The 23,918-nt window shown below is 50.4% G+C and overlaps 3 protein-coding genes across 10 annotated transcripts in view; all 3 read left to right on the top strand.

Annotated features, from left to right (window-relative positions):
* Positions 1–2,211, top strand: part of SPEG (striated muscle enriched protein kinase) — an 81,105-nt gene extending 78,894 nt beyond the window's left edge. For all 4 annotated transcript variants that reach the window (XM_027873802.1, XM_027873806.1, XM_027873803.1 and 1 more), the window contains 3 exons: positions 798–873; positions 1,404–1,553; positions 1,687–2,211. In XM_027873802.1, coding sequence (XP_027729603.1) covers positions 798–873; positions 1,404–1,553; positions 1,687–1,879 — 419 coding nt within the window. In that variant the 3' untranslated portion in view covers positions 1,880–2,211. The remainder of the gene's footprint in view (positions 1–797; positions 874–1,403; positions 1,554–1,686) is intronic.
* A 6,975-nt stretch (positions 2,212–9,186) lies between these two features.
* SPEGNB (SPEG neighbor) lies at positions 9,187–10,978 on the top strand. The gene is made up of 4 exons (XM_027873525.1): positions 9,187–9,308; positions 9,706–10,013; positions 10,581–10,722; positions 10,840–10,978. Exons 1-4 carry the CDS (start codon positions 9,187–9,189, stop codon positions 10,976–10,978), a joined length of 711 nt encoding a protein of 236 aa, XP_027729326.1.
* A 2,128-nt stretch (positions 10,979–13,106) lies between these two features.
* On the top strand, positions 13,107–20,072 carry GMPPA (GDP-mannose pyrophosphorylase A). Of its 5 annotated transcripts, none has more exons than XM_027873813.1 (13): positions 13,107–13,162; positions 13,944–14,005; positions 14,214–14,311; positions 14,753–14,856; positions 15,146–15,332; positions 15,655–15,714; positions 16,181–16,311; positions 17,483–17,617; positions 17,750–17,847; positions 18,028–18,074; positions 18,293–18,385; positions 19,204–19,372; positions 19,771–20,072. In XM_027873813.1, the coding sequence occupies exons 2-13, from the start codon at positions 13,966–13,968 to the stop codon at positions 19,869–19,871; spliced, it is 1,263 nt and encodes a 420-aa protein (XP_027729614.1). In that variant the 5' UTR covers positions 13,107–13,162; positions 13,944–13,965; the 3' UTR covers positions 19,872–20,072. The 5 variants fall into 5 exon arrangements, with proteins under 5 accessions (XP_027729614.1, XP_027729616.1, XP_027729617.1 ...); XM_027873812.1 differs by lacking the exon at positions 13,107–13,162 and adding an exon at positions 13,239–13,292; XM_027873814.1 differs by lacking the exon at positions 13,107–13,162 and adding an exon at positions 13,267–13,288.
* Positions 20,073–23,918: the final 3,846 nt, after the last annotated feature.

The raw sequence follows: 23,918 nt of genomic DNA, 5'->3' as shown, positions 1-23,918 counted from the left end.
CATGTTGGTAACAGTTCAAGTAAAGATACTCTCTAGAAACTGAGAGATGTGTTTGGAAAATGGGCTGTCTAGTTTCCCACAAATATAGGATATAGGGAGGAAGGAAACAAGTATTTATTAAGGGCTTACTATGTGCCAGGCACTATGCTAAGCACAGGAAGGAAAATTATCGGGACATAGGACTGGAAAGAAGCTCGGAGATATGAGGGATGCTCACAGTGAGGGACCAGGAAGAGAAGCAGAGATGGCAAAGACTATAGTGAAGGAATGGTCAGACAATTAGTGCCGAGTACGATGGCACAAAAGCAAAGGGAGGGGAAAGTATCCAGAAAAAGGGTGTTAAGGGTGTCCAATGCTGCAGAGATTTCAAGGGGGGTGAGGACTGGAAAGAGGCCACTGGATTTGGCCATAAGATGGTCATTGATGACTTTGAAGGGAGAAATGTCAATGGGAGAAGCAGAAAGGAAGCTTGATTACCAGGAGTTAAGGAATGAGTGGAAGGTGAAGGACGGGTGTCAAGAGTAGGTTACCCTGTTGAGATATTTAGCAGGGAAAGGGCAGAGGAAGGAAAGGTAGGTTGGAATTTGGTTGAAAAGGGTCTTGAATGCCAGCCTACAAGTTTGGACTTTATTCATCAAGTGGTAGAGGCTACTTACAATTGTAATTGTTTTGAGTGACATGGTGGGTGGGGGCTTGGGCTTCTCACAGTTACTCCCTGGCTCCAACAGGGATCCCCATGCCCAGGAGAAACATCATTGACAGGTAGCTGGGTCAACTCTGTCTCTGTCTCTTGCCAGCTCCTGAGATGGTGAAAGGTGAACCCATTGGCTCTGCTACAGACATCTGGGGTGTTGGTGTGCTCACCTACATCATGTAAGTGATCCCTATCCCGAGGAATCCATTCATGCTCCCTAGTTCTTGCCCTGGGACTACCCCACCTCCCTCCACCTAGGTAAATTCTGCTCTCACTTCAAAATCCACCTCTCAGGACCTGATGTGAGAGGGAGGGTGGTATGGTAGAGTCCTAGGCTTGGAGTCAGAAAGCTCTGGGGTTTAAATCCCAGTTCAGACACCATCTGGCTTGTGTGACTCTAGGGCAAGTCAACAATGCTGAGTCCCAGTTTCCTCATCCGGAAAATGGGAGGATAGGATTTGATGGGCTCTAAGGTCCCTTCCAGCAACAAGTCTCTGATCTTTTCCTCTCTCTACATGTTCTCTGGGATATGTTTCCCATTTCATTATCTCCTGGCAGCTCCTTCTCCAGAATTCTTCCAATATCTTGCCTCAGGGGTCAGGGTGGCAGTGGTATGCACTCCCATATACATCACAGTGTGGATCGCTCTTTCACCTCCCAATTTCTCTCCTGCCCCCAATACTGACCTTTTTGCTGTGTCTTTCCTCAGGCTTAGTGGACGCTCCCCATTTTATGAGCCAGATCCCCGGGAGACAGAGGCCCGGATTGTTGGGGGCCGCTTTGATGCCTTCCTGCTGTACCCCAATACCTCCCAGAGTGCTGCCCTCTTTTTGCGCAAGGTCCTTTCTGTCCACCCCTGGTGAGTCATGAGGCTGCCTTCTTTCTCGTTCCCTGCCTTTTCTAGTTCCCAGCCTCCTGCCTTGAATGAATTCTCCTAGCTTCTGCTGACTCTCTCCTAGCTTATCCCGATCCAAGCCGTCCTTGTTTTCTAGGAGCCGCCCTTCACTGCAGGACTGCTTGGCACACCCCTGGCTTCAGGACGCCTACCTGATGAAGCTTCGGCGCCAGACATTGACTTTTACCACCAATAGGCTGAAGGAGTTCCTTGGGGAACAGAAACGCCGACGGGCAGAGACTGCCACCCGCCATAAGGTGCTGCTACGCTCCTATCCTGGCAGCCCTTAGCCTTCTGGACCCCAGATCCCTGGCCTCCTGGACCTCAGACCCCCCAGCCTCCTGGACCCTGCACTCTGGGATTCCTGCAATCCAGCTCCTGGACTCCCCTGCCCTTGTACATGGGACATTCCAGGGGCTTATGGCAGCACTGGGGTAGGGTGGGGGAAGGCAGAGAGGCCAAAGGGGACTGGATACCACCAGCAACAGCCAGCCAGGTGGCATTACCTCATGGACCCATGGGCAACGGGAGCCCCAGGGATAGCATAAGTCCCCCCTGGGGTACAACAAGCTTCAACCAGGCTGAAGGACTGAAGGCTGGGGGAGATGAGGGAATAAAGGAAAGAGGGAATAAAGAGTCAGAAGACTGGGGCGGGGGGCGGGGCTGAAGGGGGCAGAGAGAAAGAGAAATAATAAAGGGGAAGGCTTGGAGGGAGCCCTTGGGAGAGAGATCGAGAGGAATGACGAGCAGGGTGGGGGTGAGCACCATTACTGAAGAGAAGAAAGTGCAGGAATAGGAAATGAGACAGCCAGCATCATGAGGCCGATGGGATAGGAGTGACCAGTGAAGGGATTGATGAGCCAGAAAGGGTAGGAGCAAGAGAGAGAGGGATAGGACATCAGGAGGCCAGTCAGGCGGGGGAGTGATGACGCCTAGGAAATTGGGGAGGAGGTGTTCAGTCTGTGGGTGTGGGATGGGGGGAGCTGGGCTGTAGACCCAGCGAGACTGTACATTCTAAGGCAAAGGGGTTCAAGAAAAGGATTGCCTGGAGTTTAAGAATCAGGGAGAGAAGAGGCTAGAAAGCCTGTCCTTCCTCTTCCTTCCTCTCTCTGCCTAATGGGGGGCTAGGGGGTCTTGCCCCCGTCCTCTCAGCTTGTGGCCCAAGGCTTCTTGCACTGGGCCTGAAGTGGTCCCACCACCTTCCTCCTCCCTCCCCCCAATCCTCAAAGCCTTTGCCCTCACCACCCTCATATTTATTTATTTATTGACTTTTGTGAAGTTTTCCCTTCCTCTCTCCATCCTTCACCCAACCCCTATCTCCAGTGTTGTCCTGTGCCCTGCCTATCTCTCCAGCCTCCATCTATCTGTCTGTCTGTCCCAGGGCCAATAAAAACAACAAGCACCAGGGAGACCTTTGTGTTCTGTCTGGGGACTTTCCTGGGGTGTGTGTGTGGGGGACTGCGGGGAGGTGAGTAGGGGAGGGGAAATAGGGCTCTCTTTTGCTTCCTATAGAGATGGGTTCTTTACCTGGGGTCCGTGGATGGGTCCATGGATAGATTTCAGAAGGTCTATGAATTTGGATAGGCATAAATGACCATTTATTTTCACTAACCCTTTGTTTCCTTTGTAATCCTATATATTTTACACAATTAAACACTATTTGGAGAAGGGGTTTATAGGTTTACCAGGCTGCCAAATGATTCCATGACACAAAAGTATAGGCTGGACCACTTGAGGCAGCTAGGAGATACCATAATGCACAGAGTCCTGGGCCTGGAGTCAAAAACACCTGATTTCAAATTTTACCTCAGACTCTTATTAGCTGTGTGACCCTAGGCAGGTCACTTAATCTCTGCCTCAGTTTCCTCACCTGTTAAATGAGGATAATACCACCTACCTCAGAGTGCTGTTTGAGGATCAAATGAGATATTGTTAAGGCTTAGCATGGTGCCTGGCACATAGTAGGCACTATATAAATGCTTATTTTCTTTCCCAATTCCATCTGGGAAGTCCTCTCCTCTCCAAATGACTGCCCTATTATACTATTCAGACCCTGACATTGACTCTTCATGCTTCCTTTCCCCCATCTCTGTTTTCCTTCCTAGTTTGGGATTCCTGCCTTCCTTTCCCCAGTCCCCACCATCTCTAACCAATCCTCTCCTCTCCTTTACTAGTCTTTAGATTGGTTTGGTCCTAATAAATAATACAGTCCCTGGGTTAGGTGCTTTAGGTATGACATTCCTCACCAAGTGAGATCCCAAGAAATGACTTGTCCCCTAATCACCAAGAAACCACATCGGGATGGTAGCCAAGTAGAACTTTGTAGTAGGCAGGAAACTAGGGGAATGGATACTGGAGCTATTTTGCTCAGCCCAATCTGACCTCCCTAAAGCTCTGCTGGATAGATACCTTACCTCCTCTCAGTCTTCACTTCCCTTCCAAATTCTATTCTCAACACTGAGAATAAAAGAGATAATATTTGTAAAGCACTTGGCACAGTGCCTGGAATACAGTAGGCACTCGATACTTGCTTCCGTCCTTCCTTCTTTACTTCTATTCTTCCTTCCTTCCTTTTTTCCTCCCTCACCTCTTCAGCACAGCCAGGCCCAGATCCTAACCCTGTTTATCACTGTAAACCAATCAATATTTTGAGTTTGAGTTTGCATAATTCTTGACAGTCTACAAAGCAAATTCCTTAAAATCACCCTGTGAAGTGGGGAACACAAATAAAGACCCATTTTACAGATGAGAAAACCTAGGACATTCCAAGGGCTTATGGAGGCATTGGGGTAATGTGGGAATGACAGAGGCAAGGGAGAACAAGATTTCACCAACAGCAGCCAAGCATGTAGCATTACCTCACATTCCCATGGATAATGGGAGCCCTGAGGACAGCATAAGCCCTCTCTGGATTAGGAAAAGGTTCATCGAGGCTGAGGGGCTAAAAAACTAGGTCTTAGAAAGGTTAAGTCATTTGCCATGGCTCACACAGCTAGAAACCATCTAAGCCAAGACTCAGATCCATACCAGTGCTCTTTCGACCATGCCATCTTGTTTCCCTACTGATTTCTCAAACATTGTTCCTATGTGGAGCTCTATACTAGGGACTGTATAAGACACCAAAGAAAAAGATGAAACAAGGTGGATACACATGACTGGTACATAAGAATACCTACAAGCAGGCACCTGACCAGCAGCAGCTGCACCCTATTGCTGGGAATGTTGTTGTTTGTCCTTCATTCTCAAAGAGGATCATGACATCAGGGAGGTGATGCCATGGCATGCAAGTGAATTGGATTTAAGTGAGGGAGGGCTGTGCAAAGTCACCAGCCTCACTTTCTCCTCCAGAGCCATCTGGGTCCAGTGGCCAGATATGGATCAGGACAACCTGGAGACAGCCCAGGATGTAGTGGGAGACTTTGGCCTTTGGTAAAGTCTTTCTCAATTTGACTGAGGCAATGCCCATTCAGTGATTAAGGCTAGGTAAGAAATGAGGCAGAGAATGGTCTCTTACCTAGTCAAAAAGAAAATCAATCTGCTGGGAATGTACACCAGAGCTGAAGGTCCATCTGTAGTGATAGGGCTGAATCAAGGACCATTTACCTGGGCCTGTGGGAAACTTAGGATAATTCTTCCTTTAACCACAAGTCAGCATGCTGCAGTTTTTTTCTTTCTTTTTGAAATAACCGAATCAACCTGTTAGAGCTGCAGTATCCCATGAAACCTGGCAGGGCTGAGCCCAAGGTTTATATGGGTCCTGAATAGCTGCAAGATGCCTGGAGGGATCAGTTCTGTGCCCCCATCCCTTTCTGCACCCCAGGCCTGGCTATTCTGAGCTGCTGCTCAGGCGGGCATCTTGATTCTGTCCATGGGAAGGGATCCCAGAGGCCATTTTACAGATGAGGAGATGTAGCAGAGGTTTATGGAAGCTCTTTGCCTGACCAAGAATACCCTCTAAAGTATCCTTAGCAAGCCAGCCACTACCTAAAGGCTTCTGGTGAGGGGGAACCTGCTATTTCCCCCACCAGCCCATTCCATTTTGGGATTGCTTTAATTGTTTGGAAACACTTCCTTATATCAAACCTACATTTTCAATTCTCTGCCATTTCCACACCTAGTTGCCCTCCCTGGGGGGCAAGCAGATGCAGTCTTATTCCTTCAAAATCTTAAAGAGAGCCATCATAGCCCCTCTAAGACATCTCCAGTTGAAACATCCTCGGTTACTTTTCTGCAGAACTTTCACCATCCTAGTTGACTTCTGGATGTGCCTCGGTTTGTCTAAAGTGTAGCAGCAAGCACTGAACACAGTACTCCAGAGATGATCTGACCAGGGATATGGCCCTGCCCTATTTTTCTCAATGCAATCTAGAAGGCATTAGCTTCCAGGAGAACACTGTACACAGTAACAGCCACATTGTGCAACGACTGACTTTGATAGACTTAGCTCTTTTCAGCAATGTAAGGATCTAAGACAACTCCAAAAGACTCACGATGGAAAATGCCATCCACATCCAGACAAAGAACTTTGGAGTCTGAATGCATATGGAAGCATACTATTTGCTCTCTTTTTCTTTTGTTGTTTTGTTTTGTTTCTTCTTTCTTGTGGTTCCTCCCATTAGTTCTAATTCTTCTTTACATCATGACTAATGTGAAAATACGTTTAATATAAATGTATAAGTAGAGCCCATATCAAATTACATGCCATCTTGGTGAGGGGGGAGGAGAGGGAAGGGGAGAAAATTTAAAACTCAAAATCTGATGGAAGTGAATGTTGAAAACTAAAATTAAATACATTATATACTCAAAAAAGAAAATTAAAAAAAATAGAAGGCATTAGCTTTTGACTGACACATCCCATCATTGGCTTATACTCAACTTGCAGTATGTACACACACACATTATATAGAACATATGATTGTAATATATAAATATATTGTATATAATTGTATTATATATTATAATATGCAATATTATTATATTGTATGATAATATAATGTATAATATATATCATATATACATTTTTAAATGAGCTCAGGAACTCTACATTTACTTCTATTAATTTCATCTCATTCTCTAACCCATCAAGAGATTTCTGGCTCCTAGCTTGGTCATCCAGAGCTGGACCATAACACTGACCGGTCCAACCTGGAAGTGCCCTGGAGTTTGGGGTTTGGGCTGAGTAGTGTTACAACCTGATAGCCTGATGCAGTAACACCCTCCTCTCCTACCTGTGCTTCTTCCTTAGCCTTGATGATTCTGCCCTGGGTGAAGGAGAAAAACAAAAAGAAAAACAAAAACCATCACCCGAATGGAAATGGGTTCAATGACCATTAAGAGACTCATGACTTGGAAAAGGCATTAATTGGCAATTTTCTTTCCTGCCACTAGAATCCAGCTGCTCCCCCACAAGAGTTCCCAGGCTTTCTGCCCCAGCTCAGACAAGCCCTTCTTTGAACTCTGGTGAAGAGAATTATAAACTATTAGCATTTTAGATGAAGGAAGGGATTTCATTTTCCCCTATCAGAATGGAGAGGAAAGACTCTTCCACTGCATAGTCAAACAGAGCTATAGAGTCAGAGGACCTGGGTTCAAATCCCAGTTCTAGTGATTTCTACTTATGTGACCTTGGACAAATCACTTCATTTCCCTGGGCCTCAGTTTCTTCACCTATAAAATGAAGGGATTGAATTAGATGGCCTCTGAGGTCCCTTTCAGCCTGAGGTCACAAAGGTCATCAGAGATTTAGGGCTGGAAGAGAGCATAGATATCCATTTGTCTCCTCCCTTTTTCTTTTTCTTTTTTAAATAATATTTTATTTTCTCCCCAGTTACATGTAAAAACAATTTTTTGACATTCTTCTTCTTAAAATTTGAATTCCAAAATCTCTCTCTCTTTCCTTCCCATTCCCTACACAATTTGATATATAACCCGCTCATTTTAGAGATTAGGAAATCACTTTCCCAGGTTCATACGGGATTTGAAACTGAGCTCTTTGACCCCAAATCCAGTCTTCTTTCCACTATAACATTCTGCCTCTCCATCCCATACTCAGACTTAGTCCCTCAGGTGGTTTTGTTTTGTTTCCCCAGACATCCTGACTCTCCTCATTATTCAGTCAGACCAAGACCAAAGGATGAGGTTACATATAATTATGACTCACATTTATATAGGATTTTCTTCACAACCACCCATTTTCCAGATGAGGTAACTGATGCTCAAATAGGTTAAATGATCTGCTCACAGTCACACGGCCGAGAAATGTTAGATCTAATATTACAAAGCCAAAACTAGTAGGAAGCTGTGGCCCAAAGAAATAAAGGGGAAGGGAACAAGCTTACTACTATGTGCCAGGTACTATGCTAAGCTTTTTGCAAATGTCTCATTTGATTCTCACAACAACCCTATGAGGTAAGTGTTTTTACAATTGAGGAAACTGAGGCAGAGACTTGCCCAGGGTTACACAGGAAGGTTGGTGTCTGAGGCCACATTTGAATTCCAGGTCTTCCTGACTCCAGGCCCAGCACTATCTCTTGCACACCTAGCAAGTGAACTGCTCAAGGTCACACAGGTCATCAGTTGAGGAAATATCGTAGGTTCATAGAATAATGCATGTAGAAATGGAAGGCACCTTTCAGGTTACCTAGTTTAACTTTCTTCATTTTACAGCTGAGGAAACAACCCAAGTTCTCTGATTCCAAAATCCAGTGATATTTCCATTATAGCACATTGCTTCTCTAAAGGAGGTAGGGAATGGAGCTGGGGGCGGGTAGTGGCTACACCTATTATCCTCAAGAAAACCATCTGATCCAGGCTTACCCAATACTCTGAAAACGGTACAGAAAAGCGTGTGTATTAGCTGGAGGGTGGGGGCCGGACCTCCCGCCCATTCCCCGTGTCCTCCTATCAGCCCATTGGTTGGTGCTGCGGGTGGGGGAGAGCAGAACTGGAAGCTCCTGGGCAGAAAGTTCAGACTGGCTCAGGTCTGGGCACCGAGGGCTCTGCCTGATTGGGCAGAGTGGTGCTGTTAACCTCTTGTGATTGGTCGAGTGGGTATACTCGAACTTCACTCAGAGAATTGCACTTTCTGCTTCTAAGCTCCCCAAGTGTTCTGCCGTTGGGGGTGGGGGGACAGGAGGCAGGGCGGTGTCTCTCTGTCCAGCTGTCGGGTAGCTGACGCTATGAGGGTCCCAGTGGCACTCGGGTTTCCCCCTACGACTTAGCAGCGACGGCTGAGCCAGCATCCCTGGCCTCCTCGGGCTAAATAAGGATCCAGCTCGGGCTGGGTAGGCGAAGACTGGGGTCCCGGGGGGACCAGGGGCTACCACGCCAAAGAAGGCGAGGAGGGGAGATGTATATAAAGCCAGGGGCGCGGGGCCACCTGCCCTCCCCGTCCGGTCCTGTGCTGTCTTGGGGACTCCGCGCGGAACGCTAACCTAGCCCGTCGACCCTTTCTATTGGTCCCTTTGCCCCCAGCTCAGTGGTGAGTTTGGACCCCGCAGTGTCCCATTCAGTTTCTGCTCTGGGAGGGAACGGTTGGGTATTGGGGAAAAGTTTCTGACTAGGCCTTGAATTCCATGGTCACCATCTGCTCCCCCAGATGTCCAAAGCAGCTCCAGCCAAGAAGCCGGCAGCCCCACCTCCAGGCTGCACCCTGGACATCAATGACCCCAAGGTGCAGAGCGCTGCCATCCGCATCCAGGCCTCTTACCGGGGCCACAGGTGAGGAGGTGGGAATGTCTTGGGGTCGGTCCTGAGTGACCTAGGACGTTCCAAGGGTCAGTAGGACATCTCTGAGAAAGCGAGGAGGAAGGGAGGGAGGGAGGAGAGAGAGAGAGAGAGACAGAGAGAGAGAGAGAGAGAGAGAGAGAGAGAGAGACACGCGGGGTGGGGTGGTCAGGAGAGTGGGTTTGATCTGGGTCAGAAAGAGTCCTACTGAGGACATGGGCTATGACCCAGAGGTCAAATGAAGAAAAGGTTCTGAATTAGGGTATGGTGTCAATAGTTTGAGGAAAGACTGGAAGAGGAACCCGCCTGGTGATCCGTCTGTTTTGGGGGGAGGATTGGTCTGGAGTTGCGCAGAAAGGGACGGGATCGAGACTGGCATTGACCTGAACAGGTCCCGGAAAGAGTTGAAAGAGAAGGGGCCACCACGCGTGCTGCAGCCTCTGCAAGACGTCGTGCTGATTGAGGGAAGCGCAGCGAAACTCTCCTGTCGGATCTCGGCTTTTCCTGACCCTTTTATCCGCTGGAGCAAAGACGGCAAGGAGCTCCGTGATGGGCCCAAGTACCGCTACGTCTTCGAGGACCCCGACGTGGTGGCGCTGGTGGTGCGCGACGGAGAACTAGCAGATCTGGGCCAGTATAGCATCAACGTGTCCAATCCCTTCGGCGAGTGCTCGGACTCTGCGCGGATACTCGTTGAAGGTACGACCTTCTAGGTCCCTAGTCACATCCACCTGCACTTGGAGTTGGTTAGGCATTTCGGGCTTTTCCTAAACACACTCGTTTCCCCGGCATACCACCTCGATCCTCACCGCCAGCCTGCGAGGTGGGTGGGCAGGTAGTATTACAAAGGTCATTAAAACAGCTTACCCAAGGTCACAAGAAGTTTCCTGACTTCACGTTCCCCACAGGGACTGAGGAAGTGTGCTAACTTTCCACATCACATCATCTTCGTCTGTAGATACATACTACATATTTTCTAGCTCTTGAAGATTTTAAAGAGTGTTTTCCTCACAACAACCCAGTGAATTAGTTGATGCAAGTATTAGCATACTCATTTTACAAATGAGAACCTTTGGGGCTCAGAGGTTGAGTGACTTGCCCCGGGTCACACAGTTATCCACAAGACTGGAATTTGAACAGAGATTGGACTGTAAGGTCCTTTTCAGCTTCAAATCCCATGATGGGCACGTTCCGGGAGAGGAGGCGGAGAGGGAAAAACTTCATCCTTTCGTCCCCTTATCGGTTTCCTCCCCACATACCCTACAGTCCCAGCGAAGATCAAGAAGGGACCAGACAATACCAAGGCGCGCAAAGGAACCACGGTGACGCTGACCGCAGAAATCCTGGGCGAGCCACCTCCTGATGTAGGATGGACCAAGGACGGGCTGGACATTGAAGAGGATGACAGGCGAGAGATAGGGCTCTGGGCAGAGGATGGAGCTCTGGGTGGGGCCTCGGGTAGGGGTTGCTAGTGGTGGCCTGGGGCACGGCCAGCACAGATATCCTCCCACCCGCTCTCTTCCAGGGTGTACTACGAGATCGGCAGCACTAACACTTCGCTGACCATCCGCCGGGCCACAGCTGAGGACAGCGGCAAGTATGAGGTCTACGTGGAGAACAGCCTGGGGATGGACCAGAGTTTCGCCCGCTTGGATGTCTCCTGAGGGAAATCTTCGGACCTTTCGTCCGCGGCCCCGGTGCCAGGGCTGTCACAGCATCCTTTCTTTCTCGGCCGGAGGATAATAAAGTTATGGTCACTCTGACGTTCCCTGTGTCATTTTCCTATGGGGAGGTAGGGGGAAAGGGGAGTCCCATTTCCCAAGCTAGACCTAGCTCCTCCGCCTCCGTATATCATACTAGCGAGGGTCACAGAATGTCAGAGCTGGAAGGGATCTTAGTACTCATTTAGGCTGCTACCTGGTGTAGTGGAAAGAACATTGGACAGAAGCTTCAGGGGAGGTGCCGACTCTAACATTGCTGTGTTACCTGGGAAAGTCACTTAGTCAAGCAATTAGTGGTGCAGAGGAGAGAATGGTAAGCTTGTCAAGTTTGTATCCTGCTGTGTGATCCTAGGCAAGTCACACTAACCTCTCTAAACCTCAGTTTCTCCATCTATAAAGTGGGAATAATAATAGCACCTACTTCCTAAAGTTATGAGGATCAAATGAAATAGCATGGAAAAAATGAAATAACATGTAAAATATGCAAACCATGCAGCTATATAAGTACTAACTATTGTCTGAACCAAAGTTTCTTCATCTTCAATAAAGAAGCATTTATCACCTATAAAAGGAGAGAAAACAGGTTAACTAACCTTTGTGCCTCAGTTTCCTCGCCTGCAAAATGGGGGGGGGTTGATTTCTAAGGTCTTTTCTAGCTCTAAGCTATGATCTTATGACACCTTGGAATAGAATCGAGTCTAAGGTGCCTTCCAGTTCTAATACTCTCCATCACCAAATGAAAGCCTCAGGTCTAGGTGGCCCTGTCCTAGTCTCTTCCTCCTCCTCACCCTCCTCCTTCCCCCTCTCTTTCTCCTCCCTCTCCCCTTCCTCTTCTTCGTCACATTCTTCCCCTTTCCTCCTGCCCTCCTCCTCCTCCCCACACTCCTCCTCCTCTTTCTCTCCCTCCTCCCCTTTTCCTTTCTCTCTTCCTCCCCCCTTCTCCCCCACTCCTCCTCATCCCACTCTTCCTCCCTCTCCTTTTCCTCCCCCCACTCCTTCCTCCTCCTCTTTCTCCCCTTCCTCCCCTTTTCTTTTCCTTCCTCCTCTCTCTTTTCTTCCTCCCCCACTGCTCTTCCCTCTCCTCCTCTTTTCCTTTCCCTCTTCCTCTCTCCTTTTCCTCCCCCTCCTTCTCCTCCCCATTCCTCCTCATCCCACTCTTCCTCCCCCTCCTCCTCTTCTCCCCTTCCTCTCCTCCTTTCCCTCTTCCTCCCTCTCCTCTTCCTCCCCCCACTCCTCCTCATCCCACTTCTCTTCCCCTCCTCCTCTTTCTCCCCCTCCTCTCCTTTTCCTTTCTCTTCCTCCTCCCTCCTCTTCCCCCCACTCCTCCTCATCCCACTCTTCCTCCCCCTTCTCTCCTCCTTTCCCTCTTCTTTCCTCTCCTCTTCCTCCCCCCACTCCTCCTCATCCCACTTCTCTTCCCCTCCTCCTCTTCTCCCCCTCCTCTCCTCCTTTCCCTCTTCCTCCCCCCATTCCTTCTCATCCCACTCCTCCTCCCCATCCCACTCCTCCTCCCCCTTCTTTACTTCTCCTTTCTCTCTCCCTCCCTCTCCTCTTCCTCCTCCCTCCTTCTCCTCCTCCTCTTCCATTAACATCTTTACTCGTGTCAGGCCGCCCATCGTTCACCCCACACCATCTGGGTGGGCTTTTTCTATCCTTTATTTGCTTGCGTGGAACCTGCTCTGTGAGCCCGCATCCCCGCTGCACCTCGCACCCTGGAGGGAGGCATCGTGGGGTGGCGGAAAGAGCCCTGGATTGCGTGTCAGGGGACCTGATTAGCTTTGTGATCTTGGGAAAGTTATATTCCCTCTCTGGGCTTCGGTCTGCTCATTTTCCCCCCTTTTATTTAAGAGGTTAATTTAGAACTAGATTTTCCACGAGGTGCCTGACGGCTCCAAATCTACAAATTTCTTTTCGCATTTTCAGCCCCCAATAATAAGGCCCCGCCCTCCTCCGGATTCTCTCCCCGTCCCGCCCCTTCCGAGGTCGCCTCTCTGTAACTCCCTATGGGGAAGGAAGGGAAACTACAACTCCCGGCATGCTCTCTGGAGGAGTTATCGCGAAGTACGAGAGGACACGTGTGCGGAAGGATTTTGGAACCGTCGAGGAATCCCAGGGCGACGAATTGATGTGAGGGGCAGTTGGGACTCCGGAGTGGGGCAGCTCCCTCGCCCCTGCCCGCGTGCGCGTGCGCGTGCACGCCCCCCTCCTCGCGCACCCTCCCCCTTCTCCGCAGGCGCGGGGCGGGGTGTCGGCGTAGGTGGGCTGTGGGGTGCGGACCTGAGGGAGAGCAGCCTGGGGCAGGGGGTCCGTGTCGGCGAGGTTGGGAATTTGAAGGGGTCAGTCAGTTCCGGGTCTGTGGAGGGGTCAGTGTCAGGTTCAGGGTCTGTGGAGTTTGGGGGGGGTCCCCTGAATTTGAAAAGGTCATTGTTGGGGTTCAGCGTCTATACCGATTGGGGAGTTGTATTTGAAGGAGTCAGTCGGGGTTCAGAGTCTGCACCAAGTCATGCTTGGGGTCCGTAGAGATTGTGGGGGGTCAGAATTTGAAGGGGTTGGTCAGGGTTCAGGGGCAGTGTTGGGGCTCAAGTTCTGTAGAGGTTGGGGTTCACATTCTGAAAGCGTTCATTAGGGTTCAGCGGCTTGTGTCTGACGGGAGTCTTTTCGGGGGTTCGTGGATTTAGGGTTTTGGACTCTAAAGGAATTTGGGGGGTCTAGTGGGAGCAGTGTTGGGGTCCAGGGTCCTAGCTTTGGGGCTCAGCATCTGAATGGGTTTGGGTTTGGGCTCAGGGTAATGAAGTTGGGGTGTCTGGGGTCAGTATTGTGATCACTTTGAGGACTTGGGGTTCAGGGTCTGGAAGAGAGAGACCTGGGAACCTTTGGAGTGTGAACAGGGTCTGCTTGGGGTTTTCAGGGATTAGGAGGTCACCTGCATCATGCTCAAAGCGGTGATCCTGATCGGAGGTCCCCAGAAGGGTGAGCCCCAGGGGGTGCAATCTGTCCTGGGTTTCCTCTTGGCTCCTCTCCATCCCCTCACCGTTGGTGATGCCCTGACTCCTCCACCCACAATGGGCTGGGCTACTTGTAGCCTCCACCATCTTTCTACCATGGGAGGGTGGCTGGGTATCCTGGTGGGCTGGAGACTGAGAGAGGGAGGAACCTAAGGCCTTTACCCTCCCCCCAGGGACAAGATTCCGCCCTTTGTCTTTCGAAGTGCCCAAACCACTTTTTCCTGTGGCGGGAGTCCCCATGATCCAGCATCACATAGAGGCCTGTGCCCAGGTAACCTCCCCAAAGCAGTAGAGACCCCCATAGGAATGCTCTTTCCAGGACCTCCCCATATGCTTGAGTGGACCCTTCCCTTCACCTTTCTCTGAGAGTCCAACAACCTTGCTCTTATCTGGTGCAAAGTCTAGAGTCAAGGAGATCTGAGTTCAAATGTGACTTCAAGACACTAGCAGTGTGACTCTGGTCAAGTCACTTCACCTCTGCTTCAGTTTCCTCAACTGTAAAATGGAGATAATAACAGCACCTAGACAGAAGGGTTGTTGTGAGGATCCAGTGACAATATTTGCAAAGTGCTGGGCACAGTGCCTGGCATACAGTAGGCATTTAATAAATGCTTGTTTCTTTCTTTCCATTCATAGCTTCCTTCTCGGTCCTGCCTTTCCCTGTAACCCTAAATATCTCTCTTCCTAACCTTGTCCCCAAATGCCTTCAAAGGTTCCTGGGATGCAGGAAATTCTCCTCATTGGTTTCTACCAACCCGATGAAGCCCTGACACGTTTCTTGGAGGCTGCTCAACAGGAGTTCAACCTTCCTATCAGGTGTGTGTGTGTGTGTATGTGTGTGGGAGTGTTTGTGTGGGAGGGGAGTGCAGATTCTGCCTCAGTGTCCTCCACATCGGGTCCACTTAGATATCTCTAAGTTTATCAACCTGAAGAAAGGAGGCTCTGTGGGAATTTTTTATTCCATTGAATTTCCGGGGTCTGAGCAGGAGGGGATGGTTTGAGTGGAGATGTCCCTGGGAATAAGATGGATCAGGGGTTTAGGCCCAAGGGAGTGGGTGATTCTCATTAGATCTTGTCTGGGGGGGTCTGATCTTCTGGGCTTCAGGTACCTGCAGGAATTTGCCCCCCTGGGTACAGGGGGTGGTCTCTATCATTTCCGAGACCAGATCCTGGCAGGGGGTCCTGAAGCCTTCTTCGTTCTTAATGCTGATGTCTGCTCAGACTTCCCACTGGGCGCTATGCTAGAAGCCCACAGACGCCAGCCCCGTCCTTTCTTACTCCTTGGCACCACGGTGAGAGAGATGGAAGGGCTGGGAAATGATTCAGAGGGGATCCCAGGGGTGGGTAGCGATGGGGGGGAAGGGGCTTCACCTTACCTGAGACAGCATAAGGAATTGAAGAGAAGCTAGCCCAGGGAAGTAACTTGAAAAGTCACTGGGCCCCTGAGGGCCCTCTTGCTGCTCTTCCTTCAGAGTGAGGTACAGGGAAGGCCACGGTTAAGCAGCACCCTTTACTGGGCAGTTGCTTCTTGTGGAAGTGCCGTGGCTATAGGGGATGGAAGAGAAAGAGTCAAGGCCCTGCCTCCCGACTTGCTCCTGTGTCTCTGTCTCTCAGGCAAACCGGACTCAGTCCCTCAACTATGGCTGCATTGTGGAGAATCCAGAAACGCACGAGGTAAGGAGAGGCAAAGATGGAGAGGGAGGTGGAAGCCTGGCTCCTGTTTTCTAGGCCGCTGGAGTTCTAGACTTTTCTCTGTCCCTACCCTTAGGGGATTTGGGTTGCACTTTATTCTTGTAGGGTGCTCCCTTAACCGATGCCATCTCTGGGCGCTTGGGAGAGTGATTCTTTTTTTTTTTTGGAGTGGGGGAAGTGATTTTCTGGTTTTGATTTCTTTCCCTAGCTTTCGCTGCTAATCTCAGTGACTCCCCCAGGGGGAGCTCTGCTCCAACCTGAACCCCAGTAGCATCACCAAGGTCAGGGACCTTTAGGGGAGCTTGGCGGTCAGTCCCTTCTCACCATTTGTCCTAAAGTGAAGCCTTTGGTTTCCGGGCCTTGTGGACTCCCCATAAATCTAGCGAGCAGCAGTCATCATCCTTTTCCAACCCCTCCTCCCCTCCCCATTTCTTCTCACCACCTTCAGGTTTTGCACTATGTGGAGAAACCAAGCACATTTGTGAGTGACATCATCAACTGTGGCATTTATCTCTTCTCCCCCGAAGCCTTGAAGCCCCTTCGTGATGTCTTTCAGCGAAACCAGCAGGACCAGCAACTGTGAGATGCCTCCCAAGTCCTTGATGCAGACCTCTAGACAGGCTCTCCCTGGTCCTGTCCTGCCTCCTGCTCTTTTTCTTCTTGTCCCCATCCTGTCTGTGCTCTCCCAGCTCCTGCTCCCTCTTCATCTTGTTTGCCCTCTTCCCCTTTGGGTTTCACATCCTGTGTGAAACTGGTGTGAGGGAGAGATTTGAGGTTCTCTCCCATTCCTTCGTGGTCATGTGACTTCAGCAGCACTGGTACCTGAGAGTCCTGCCCCTACCTGCAGCCAGCCTTGGGATTGTCCCTGGATCGTATTGTTCCATGACCTCAGCTCCCAGGGCCTGGGGCCCCTTCATTCTCCTGTGATCCCCTGTGTTGGGCTCCTCACATCCATTTCCTCATCTCACGCAGCCCCTATTTCATGCCTCATTCCTTCACATTTACCATTCTTCCTCTGCCTCAGCTTGTCGTTCCATCTCCTTTTGCTTCTCTGTTTATTTTGGGTGTCTTTTGTCTCTGCCATCTCCCTCTTCATCTTTTTCTGGCCTCACCAGCTGCCTTGATCTGGGGTGAGTGTCTGTCTCTGAATCCAGGGACAGGGGGAGGGATAGAAACTGACCAGGGCTTTAGGACCTGTGAGTGCATAAGGAAAAAGTAGCGGAGGCGAAGGGGGATCTCGGTTCTTGGGTCTTTGCCACTCCAGGCTTTGTCACAGGGTTGGGGCTGCATGGGAGGATAGACGCTGGGGAAGGAGCAGGATGGAGGGTGGCATTGTGGTTGCCTCATCTCCCTGGGTGGTGGTGTGAGTGCCTCATCCCTAATGCCCCCAGGGGTCAAAGTCAGGTAAAACTAGGGCCCACTAAGCCATGCATAAACTGTGGCTGCAGCTGACCTAGAAAACCATATCAGAACATTATCTATGTCATATTGTATTTTTATTTATTTTGTTAAGTATTTCCCAGTTACATTTTAATCTGATTTGGATGCACTTGTGGAGTCTTGTGGGCCACAGGCATGTTTGCTATGTCTGATGTATGATTCTAGATCACCAAGTCCTTGGAATGTGCCTGAGTACCTGGACAGTTCACACCAGGGCTAGAGAACATGATTGGAAGGGTGGTGGGCTTCCTCAGGCATCACCACAACCTTTCTTGTTCCCTGATTCCAACACCTCCCCGATTCCCCTTAGGGATGGCTCTTCAGGCAGTTGGCCTGGGGCAGGGACCATTCGGCTGGAGCAGGATGTATTCACAGCACTCTCTGGACAGGGCCAGATCTATGTCCACCTCACTGATGGTATCTGGAGTCAAATCAAGTCTGCAGGGTATGGAGGGGCTAGCAGAGGGAGATTGCTATTGGAGTGCAAACTGGGGATTCCATATGGAGAAAGCTCAGGTGGACGGGGATGGGCTCAAGACCTGTTTGCTTCTGACCTCCTCCTTCCCTGTCACCGCAGTTCTGCTCTTTATGCCTCTCGTCTCTATCTGAACCGATACCAGCTCACTCACCCTGAGCGGCTGGCCCAGCTCATTCCTGGAGGCCCCTGCATCCGAGGTAATGCCCTTTTCCTCCCTGGAGTCAGTTCAGATTACAGCCCTCTTTTGATCTATCCCTTATCATCTGAAACATAATTCTTGATATCTTTCTACACCTGAGACCCCCAGTCCTTCCCCTTCCCCTTCTTAGGGCTGGTTTGGAATATTTTTTTCCCCAGGCTTTCTCTTTTGCTTATAGGAAATGTTTTCATCCACCCGACGGCTAAGGTGGCCTCATCTGCAGTGGTGAGTGGGGTCATGGATTCAGGGAGCCTAGGGAGCGGAAATAGTGGGAGTGACCTCTTGTCTCTGAGGTCCTTTATGATTTTAGTCCTTGCCTCTGCCACTAACTAGCTATGTGACTCAGCTAAGCCCCAGTTTCTCTGGGCCTCAGTTTCTTCGTTTGTAAAATTAAGAGGTAGTGCTTGATAATCTCCAAATCTAACATTGTGTTCTCTCCGTAGCTTGGTCCTAATGTCTCCATTGGGGAAGGTGTGACTATAGGGGAGGGAGTTCGGCTCCGAGAGTCCATCGTCCTCCATGGAGCGACTCTGCAGGTATGTGGTGGGACTCGGGGCTGTGAGAAAGGAGCTAGGAAATAGGGATGGGAGGGCTGAGTGAAAATCCCATGTTCCCTAGGGTGGAGAGGAGAGGAACAGTCCTTTTGTACTACTTGATTGAGCATATGAGGGAATCATGGTCAGGACTAGAGCCTCATCTCATTGCAGGTTACTGCTAATAATGGCTGCCATAGTTTGCAAAGTCCTTCACGTGTATTATCTCCTTTTATCCTCACAACAACCTTGTGGCTAGGGTCCTATCATTATCCCCATTTTGCAGATTGAAGTGTTAAGTGGTTTACCCAGGGTCACACACACAGCTAGAGGCAGGATTCAAACTCAAGTTTTCCTGACTCTAGTCTGTGATACCTTGCTGCCTCCTACAAGGCTGAGACCCCATGAGCTGTCAGGAAGAAAGAGGCCACTAAGAAGTGTGAGGCCTTGTTGTTGGTATGGAGCATTGGGATTTACCCTTATGGAAACCCCTTCTGTATATGTTTTCTTGTACTTTGTAGCAGTAAACCCTTAGGGGGAAAAAAAACTAAGAAGGATTTTGTGCTGTTTTCAGGGAGGAAGGAAAATGGTTGTGACTTCTCTTTCAGACTGAGCTGGGTGGTGGCAGTGGGCAGAAATTGCCATAGGCGGCACCAGTGAGCCGTGCTGTTGGCCTCACACATAGGAAAGAGGAATGGGAGTGGGAGGGGGACAGGGGCACAACAAGGACTGGGAGTCTCAACTCTCTGGGGGTCAGAGGGCTGAGCTTTGTCTGTTCTCTGCCTGCTTCCTGGATCCTGTCCTCATCTTCTTTCCCACAGGAGCACACGTGTGTGCTGCACAGTATTGTAGGTTGGGGGAGCATAGTAGGACGATGGGCCCGAGTAGAGGGTACTCCCAATGATCCTAACCCCAACGATCCTTGGGCTCGAATGGACAGTGAGAGCCTTTTCCGGGATGGGAAGCTACTGCCAGCCATCACCATCCTGGGTATGGGAAATGACTTCCTGTGTTGGGGTCGGACAGGGAGTTGGGAGGGAGAAGCGTTGGGTGCTAGGGAAGGCTCTGTCGAAGACTGCTGGTGTATGCTAATATCCCTGATACCAGTTTTATGAGACAGGAAGCTGCCACCCATTCTGTGCTGGGTGTAGAACTAATTTAAGGTGACTGAGCAGGGGCATTCCCAGAAACTGCCCCAGGCATGAATACCCTGCTGGGGCTTTCATTCAACAAACCTTTATTGCCTACTCTGCCTAAGCTGTGGGCAGTGGACTGGGGCACCGATGATATATGTCACTCCCAGATGCCAGTGGCCCCTGGCTCTCACCCTAATGCCTTCTCCCTTTCTTCCCTGATGTCTTCTTGTGCCCATTCTACTCACCCTGCAGGTTGCCGGGTTAGAATTCCTGCTGAGGTGCTGATCCTGAATTCTATTGTGTTGCCACACAAGGAGCTGAGCCGAAGCTTCACCAACCAGATCATCCTCTGAAATGGGGGACTTGAGGAAGGATGCCCCCCCACTTCCTCCGTGAGCATTGCTGCTCAGGCCGACTCCTGCCTCTGGAGAGAAAGGGATGGAGTCAGTTGAGCTGAACCTTCAACTGACTGGTACTCTGGGGTTGTGGGAGATATGTGGGTGGCCAGGGCACTCCTCCCTTTTTACCTCCCAATAAACCCTGATGAACTTGGAGCTAGGACTGTCTCCCGCCTATGACTGGAGTGAGGGGGGCAGCTGAGTCAGGGCCCCCCCACCCCCCCACCCACATTAGCATTTAAATTGGAGTCTCTGGGCTGCAGGCTCATGAATAATGAATCTGGATTCATGGTAAATCTCCCCCCCTTCATCCTCTTCTACTGCTCTGGAGGGAGACACACATTGCTTCATATCCCATCCTGTCTTCCCCCCCCCAAAAAATTCACCCAGTAAACAGCCCACACTCAACCCCCCAACTGTTGCCCTCCCCACAAGGCTGAGCCTCCCCTTTGTGGGTCTGTCTCCTTGCCTTCCTCTGTCTCTGTCTCTGTGTCAGGAGCAGAAGGGATTGATTACCAAGGAGAGTGTGAAACATCTAGGTTAGTTGGTTGATACCCGGGAAAAGCTGGGATCAGGAGACTGAGTCCTGGACCAGTGTGTATGGACAGGCTCCCCCTTGGTTTGAGCTACATTCCAGCCCCCACCCTGCTCCGCTTTGCTAGCTCCATCTGCTACCCAAGTTGCACTGTTAGCAGAGAAGAGATCTTTCTCTATCTCCATCTCTCTGTGTCCCCGTCTTCTGCTCCTTGGGCTCTGGGTGGTAGATGCTGCCATGGCTGTGTGGCTCCCAGTGGGAGGTACTGTTTAATAGGGGTGGGGGCAAGGAAGGCAGTCATCCAAATTTCACTATCCATTATAGTTGCTCTGGTCATCATCCCCTTCTCCACCCTGATACTTGAGACTTCTTCATCTCCCTACACCAAGGGACCTGAAGTCAGGAGGAAAAAAAGGGAACAAACTTTGTCCCTACCCTATGTGCCTGTGACCCCTATGTGCTCCCCCCTCTCCCCCTTCCCCCAGCTGTGGGTGCGGAGCTTAGTTGCCAGATGAGCTGGTAATGATCGTAATCTGCTAATTGAGAGGAATCTAATTACCCAAAGAGAATGGGGGGGGTAGGGAGCAGGGAGGAGGAGGGTACCAGCAGCAGGAGGTTGTGTGTTTCAGGGAGAGTTACCAATGTGAGAGTTGAAGCCTGGGCCCCTGGTAGGGTTGGGGAGGCTCAAAGAATATGGCAGTTTTGAGGGACCCACTTGAAGGTCAGCCCTGGGCATCAGGCCAGTGCTAGGTTTAGGGGTTCATAGAAGTTAGGCTGCTGTGGAGAGTAGAAAATGTGTTTTCCTGGCCCTTAACCCCTAGAGGCTGCTCATTAAGGGAGAACAAGAAATGTCAGCTGTTGTCCCTATAACTGTTTCTTACCTTTCTGTCCCTACTTTTGCCTCCCTTTACCTCTAAAAATTGGGTTTTCCACCTCCCCCCCTTTTAGGAATAGAGCTATAGTGTTCAGCTTGGTACTTGAATTCCCTCCCAGTGCAGCACACGTCCCTATGAATGAAGGGAGTTGGGGGGTGCAGTCTGTGGGACTGGGGTCTTGCCTCCCCTTCTGACCCTACTGTTCTGTGTGACTGGTAGAGGCCATGGCAGCTCTGTCATAAATATGATAATTTAATTATTTTCTCAGCAAAACACCGTGAAATCCAATAAGTCTGTGTCAGGCCCTGGCCTCCGGGACAACCCCCCCCCCAGCCCCCATCTCTCTCACTCTCTCACACACACACACACACACACACACACACACACACACACACACCCCACTCATTGGGGGAAGGGGGAGAGGGTCTGGACGTTTTGATGTGTGTGTGTATTGGGGTGGGGGGGGCTGAGGGAAGGGAATAGGAATGGGAGAGAACCTCAAATCTCTCCCTCACACCAGTTCTCTCACTTTAGGGTAGGAGTTGATGGGGGGGGGCATTATGTTCCTGTGGGGGCAGGACAAGAGCTTAAATGGAGGAGAAAGGCATTGAACAGAGGGCAGAGCATAGACTAGTACAGGGAGACATGAGAACATTGAGAAGAAAGAAATCCCTTTCTGGGATCTAGATTCCTTCTTGCTTCCAACCTGGGATGAAATGAACTCTAGGAAAGAGGAATGTTGGGGTGAGGGGAATTTACTAGGCTATAAAATAGGAGGGAGTGGGTGAGTAATGGAGAGTATGGAGAAGGGGAACAGAAGATACTGGGAACAGGGTTGGAAGATGGGGATGGGTAGATTGATGAGGGAGGGGTGGAGGAGGGGAGAGGGCTGCGGGGGAGGTGAACGCTCTTGCCATTAGAGCTTTTCTCCTTTTCCATAAAAAGATTATTCTGTAAAATCAGAGAGGGGGAGAGAGTACTAGTGCGGGAGAGAGGGATGGGGTGACACATGGGGAAGAGGTGGGGACAGGGATTCCAAGTGGAGATAGATGTGGACTGGCGTCAGGAACCAGAAATGGCTGTTCTGGCATGGAAACGGACACAACCCAAAAGTGGGACAGATAGGGCCTAGGCTAAAGATGAAGACGAGAATGGAGTATGGGGAAGGGGCAGAGCCGCCTGAGACTCCTGGGATCCTGCTAACTGAACAACTAAGTTACTCAGAGCCTGGATCCACGTTCCCTTCCCCCTTTCCCTCCCCCAAGCACTTAGCAGCCATTAGCTGGGGAGCAGATTGCAGCACCCCCCCTTCCCCCACCCTATGGAAGCTGGCACAGCTGGGCGCTCCTCCACATCTGCCACATCAGCACTGAACACAGCTGGATGCATCCAGAGCCCCCCCTCCCCCAAAGGAGGGAGGAGGCCGGGTAGGGACAGTTCTGGTGACATCCCTCCTCTTTTGCTTTCTCCCCAAGACAGACACACGGAATCACACTATGACACGCAGGCACATTGGCACACTCACGGTGAAACACAGATACACCCCCTGACAGACATACAAACACAATGTACTGATAGACACAGACGTGAAAACTGACAGAAACACACAATTACTCTGACAGGCTCACACACCTTCTTTTTCTTTCCCATTCTTTCTCCTCCTCCCCTTTGCCTCCCTCACTAGTCTGGCCCTGTTTCAGCACCCTGTTCTTTCCCTTTACTTCTCCCAGAGCCTGGACTCTAGGGAACCAAAGCATGCCCTATTCGTAGAATTAGCCTCTTCTGGTCTGAGGCTGGGGGTGGGCAGCGTCCCAGTAGACTCTCAAACCCAAAATTGCTGGGGAGAAGTGTCAGAGGCACTGCAGAGAGGAATTAAGATCCAGGGAACAACCACTTGCACCCTAGCCTCAACATGCCATGTAATGGCCAACCAACCCTTCTCCTTGCATGACCCACAAGGCTAATTGAAGAGACACCCCCCCACACGCACCTTACTACACCATCCCCATAAGTCTTGACTATGCCCCGGCCTCACCTTGTGTCTGCCCTTGACTCTGGGGGATATAGGTGGGGGTCTGAATTAACTTATTTCATAGGCTTCTCTGTTTCACTTTTCTAGCATGTCCCCTAAGGTTAAGCACTTGCCCCTCAGCAATGTAGGTTCTGTTGTCCTTCTTCCTGAGGAATAGCTGCTCTCTGGAGTATGAAGCAGTTCTGGGCTCTGAGCTTCAAATCGCCTCCCTTGTCAGCTGCCCTCCTCTCCAGATCCTTGTGGTTCCCTTTTCCTTAGGTCCTTCCGAAACAGTTCATCCATCTATCTTTGGGGCTCTGTTCTGTTTAGGCTGAGGCTGCCCTGGGAGGGAATTCTCCAAGGTCTGCTACTTAATGGGGAAAGGCTCTTCCTCTTTGTCCCCTTACTCTGAAGGGCTCCCCCCTCTATTCCCCAAATAACTACAGATTGATTGTCTAACCCATCTCCTCTCTTTTTTTCTTTTCCTGTCCCTTATGATTGTCTCCTCCCCACCCCTGACCTCTCTCTCTACACACACACACACACACACACACACACACACACACACACACACACACACA

Source organism: Vombatus ursinus, unplaced genomic scaffold (genome assembly GCF_900497805.2).
Source record: "Vombatus ursinus unplaced genomic scaffold, bare-nosed wombat genome assembly UNPS02014802.1, whole genome shotgun sequence".
NCBI lineage: Eukaryota > Metazoa > Chordata > Mammalia > Diprotodontia > Vombatidae > Vombatus > Vombatus ursinus.
This window is presented reverse-complemented; position numbering and strand designations above follow the sequence as displayed.

What these genes read in the sequence shown, in the direction of transcription:
- SPEGNB (XM_027873525.1), top strand. Translation starts at nt 9,187, where the DNA reads ATGTCCAAAGCAGCTCCAGCCAAGAAGCCGGCAGCCCCACCTCCAGGC. An exon ending in TGCGCGGATACTCGTTGAAG is followed by an intron (nt 10,014 to 10,580) that starts GTACGACCTTCT and finishes CATACCCTACAG; the next exon opens with TCCCAGCGAAGATCAAGAAG. An exon ending in GACATTGAAGAGGATGACAG is followed by an intron (nt 10,723 to 10,839) that starts GCGAGAGATAGG and finishes GCTCTCTTCCAG; the next exon opens with GGTGTACTACGAGATCGGCA.
- GMPPA (XM_027873813.1), top strand. Translation starts at nt 13,966, where the DNA reads ATGCTCAAAGCGGTGATCCTGATCGGAGGTCCCCAGAAGG. An exon ending in GATCGGAGGTCCCCAGAAGG is followed by an intron (nt 14,006 to 14,213) that starts GTGAGCCCCAGG and finishes CCCTCCCCCCAG; the next exon opens with GGACAAGATTCCGCCCTTTG. An exon ending in GCCAGCCATCACCATCCTGG is followed by an intron (nt 19,373 to 19,770) that starts GTATGGGAAATG and finishes CTCACCCTGCAG; the next exon opens with GTTGCCGGGTTAGAATTCCT.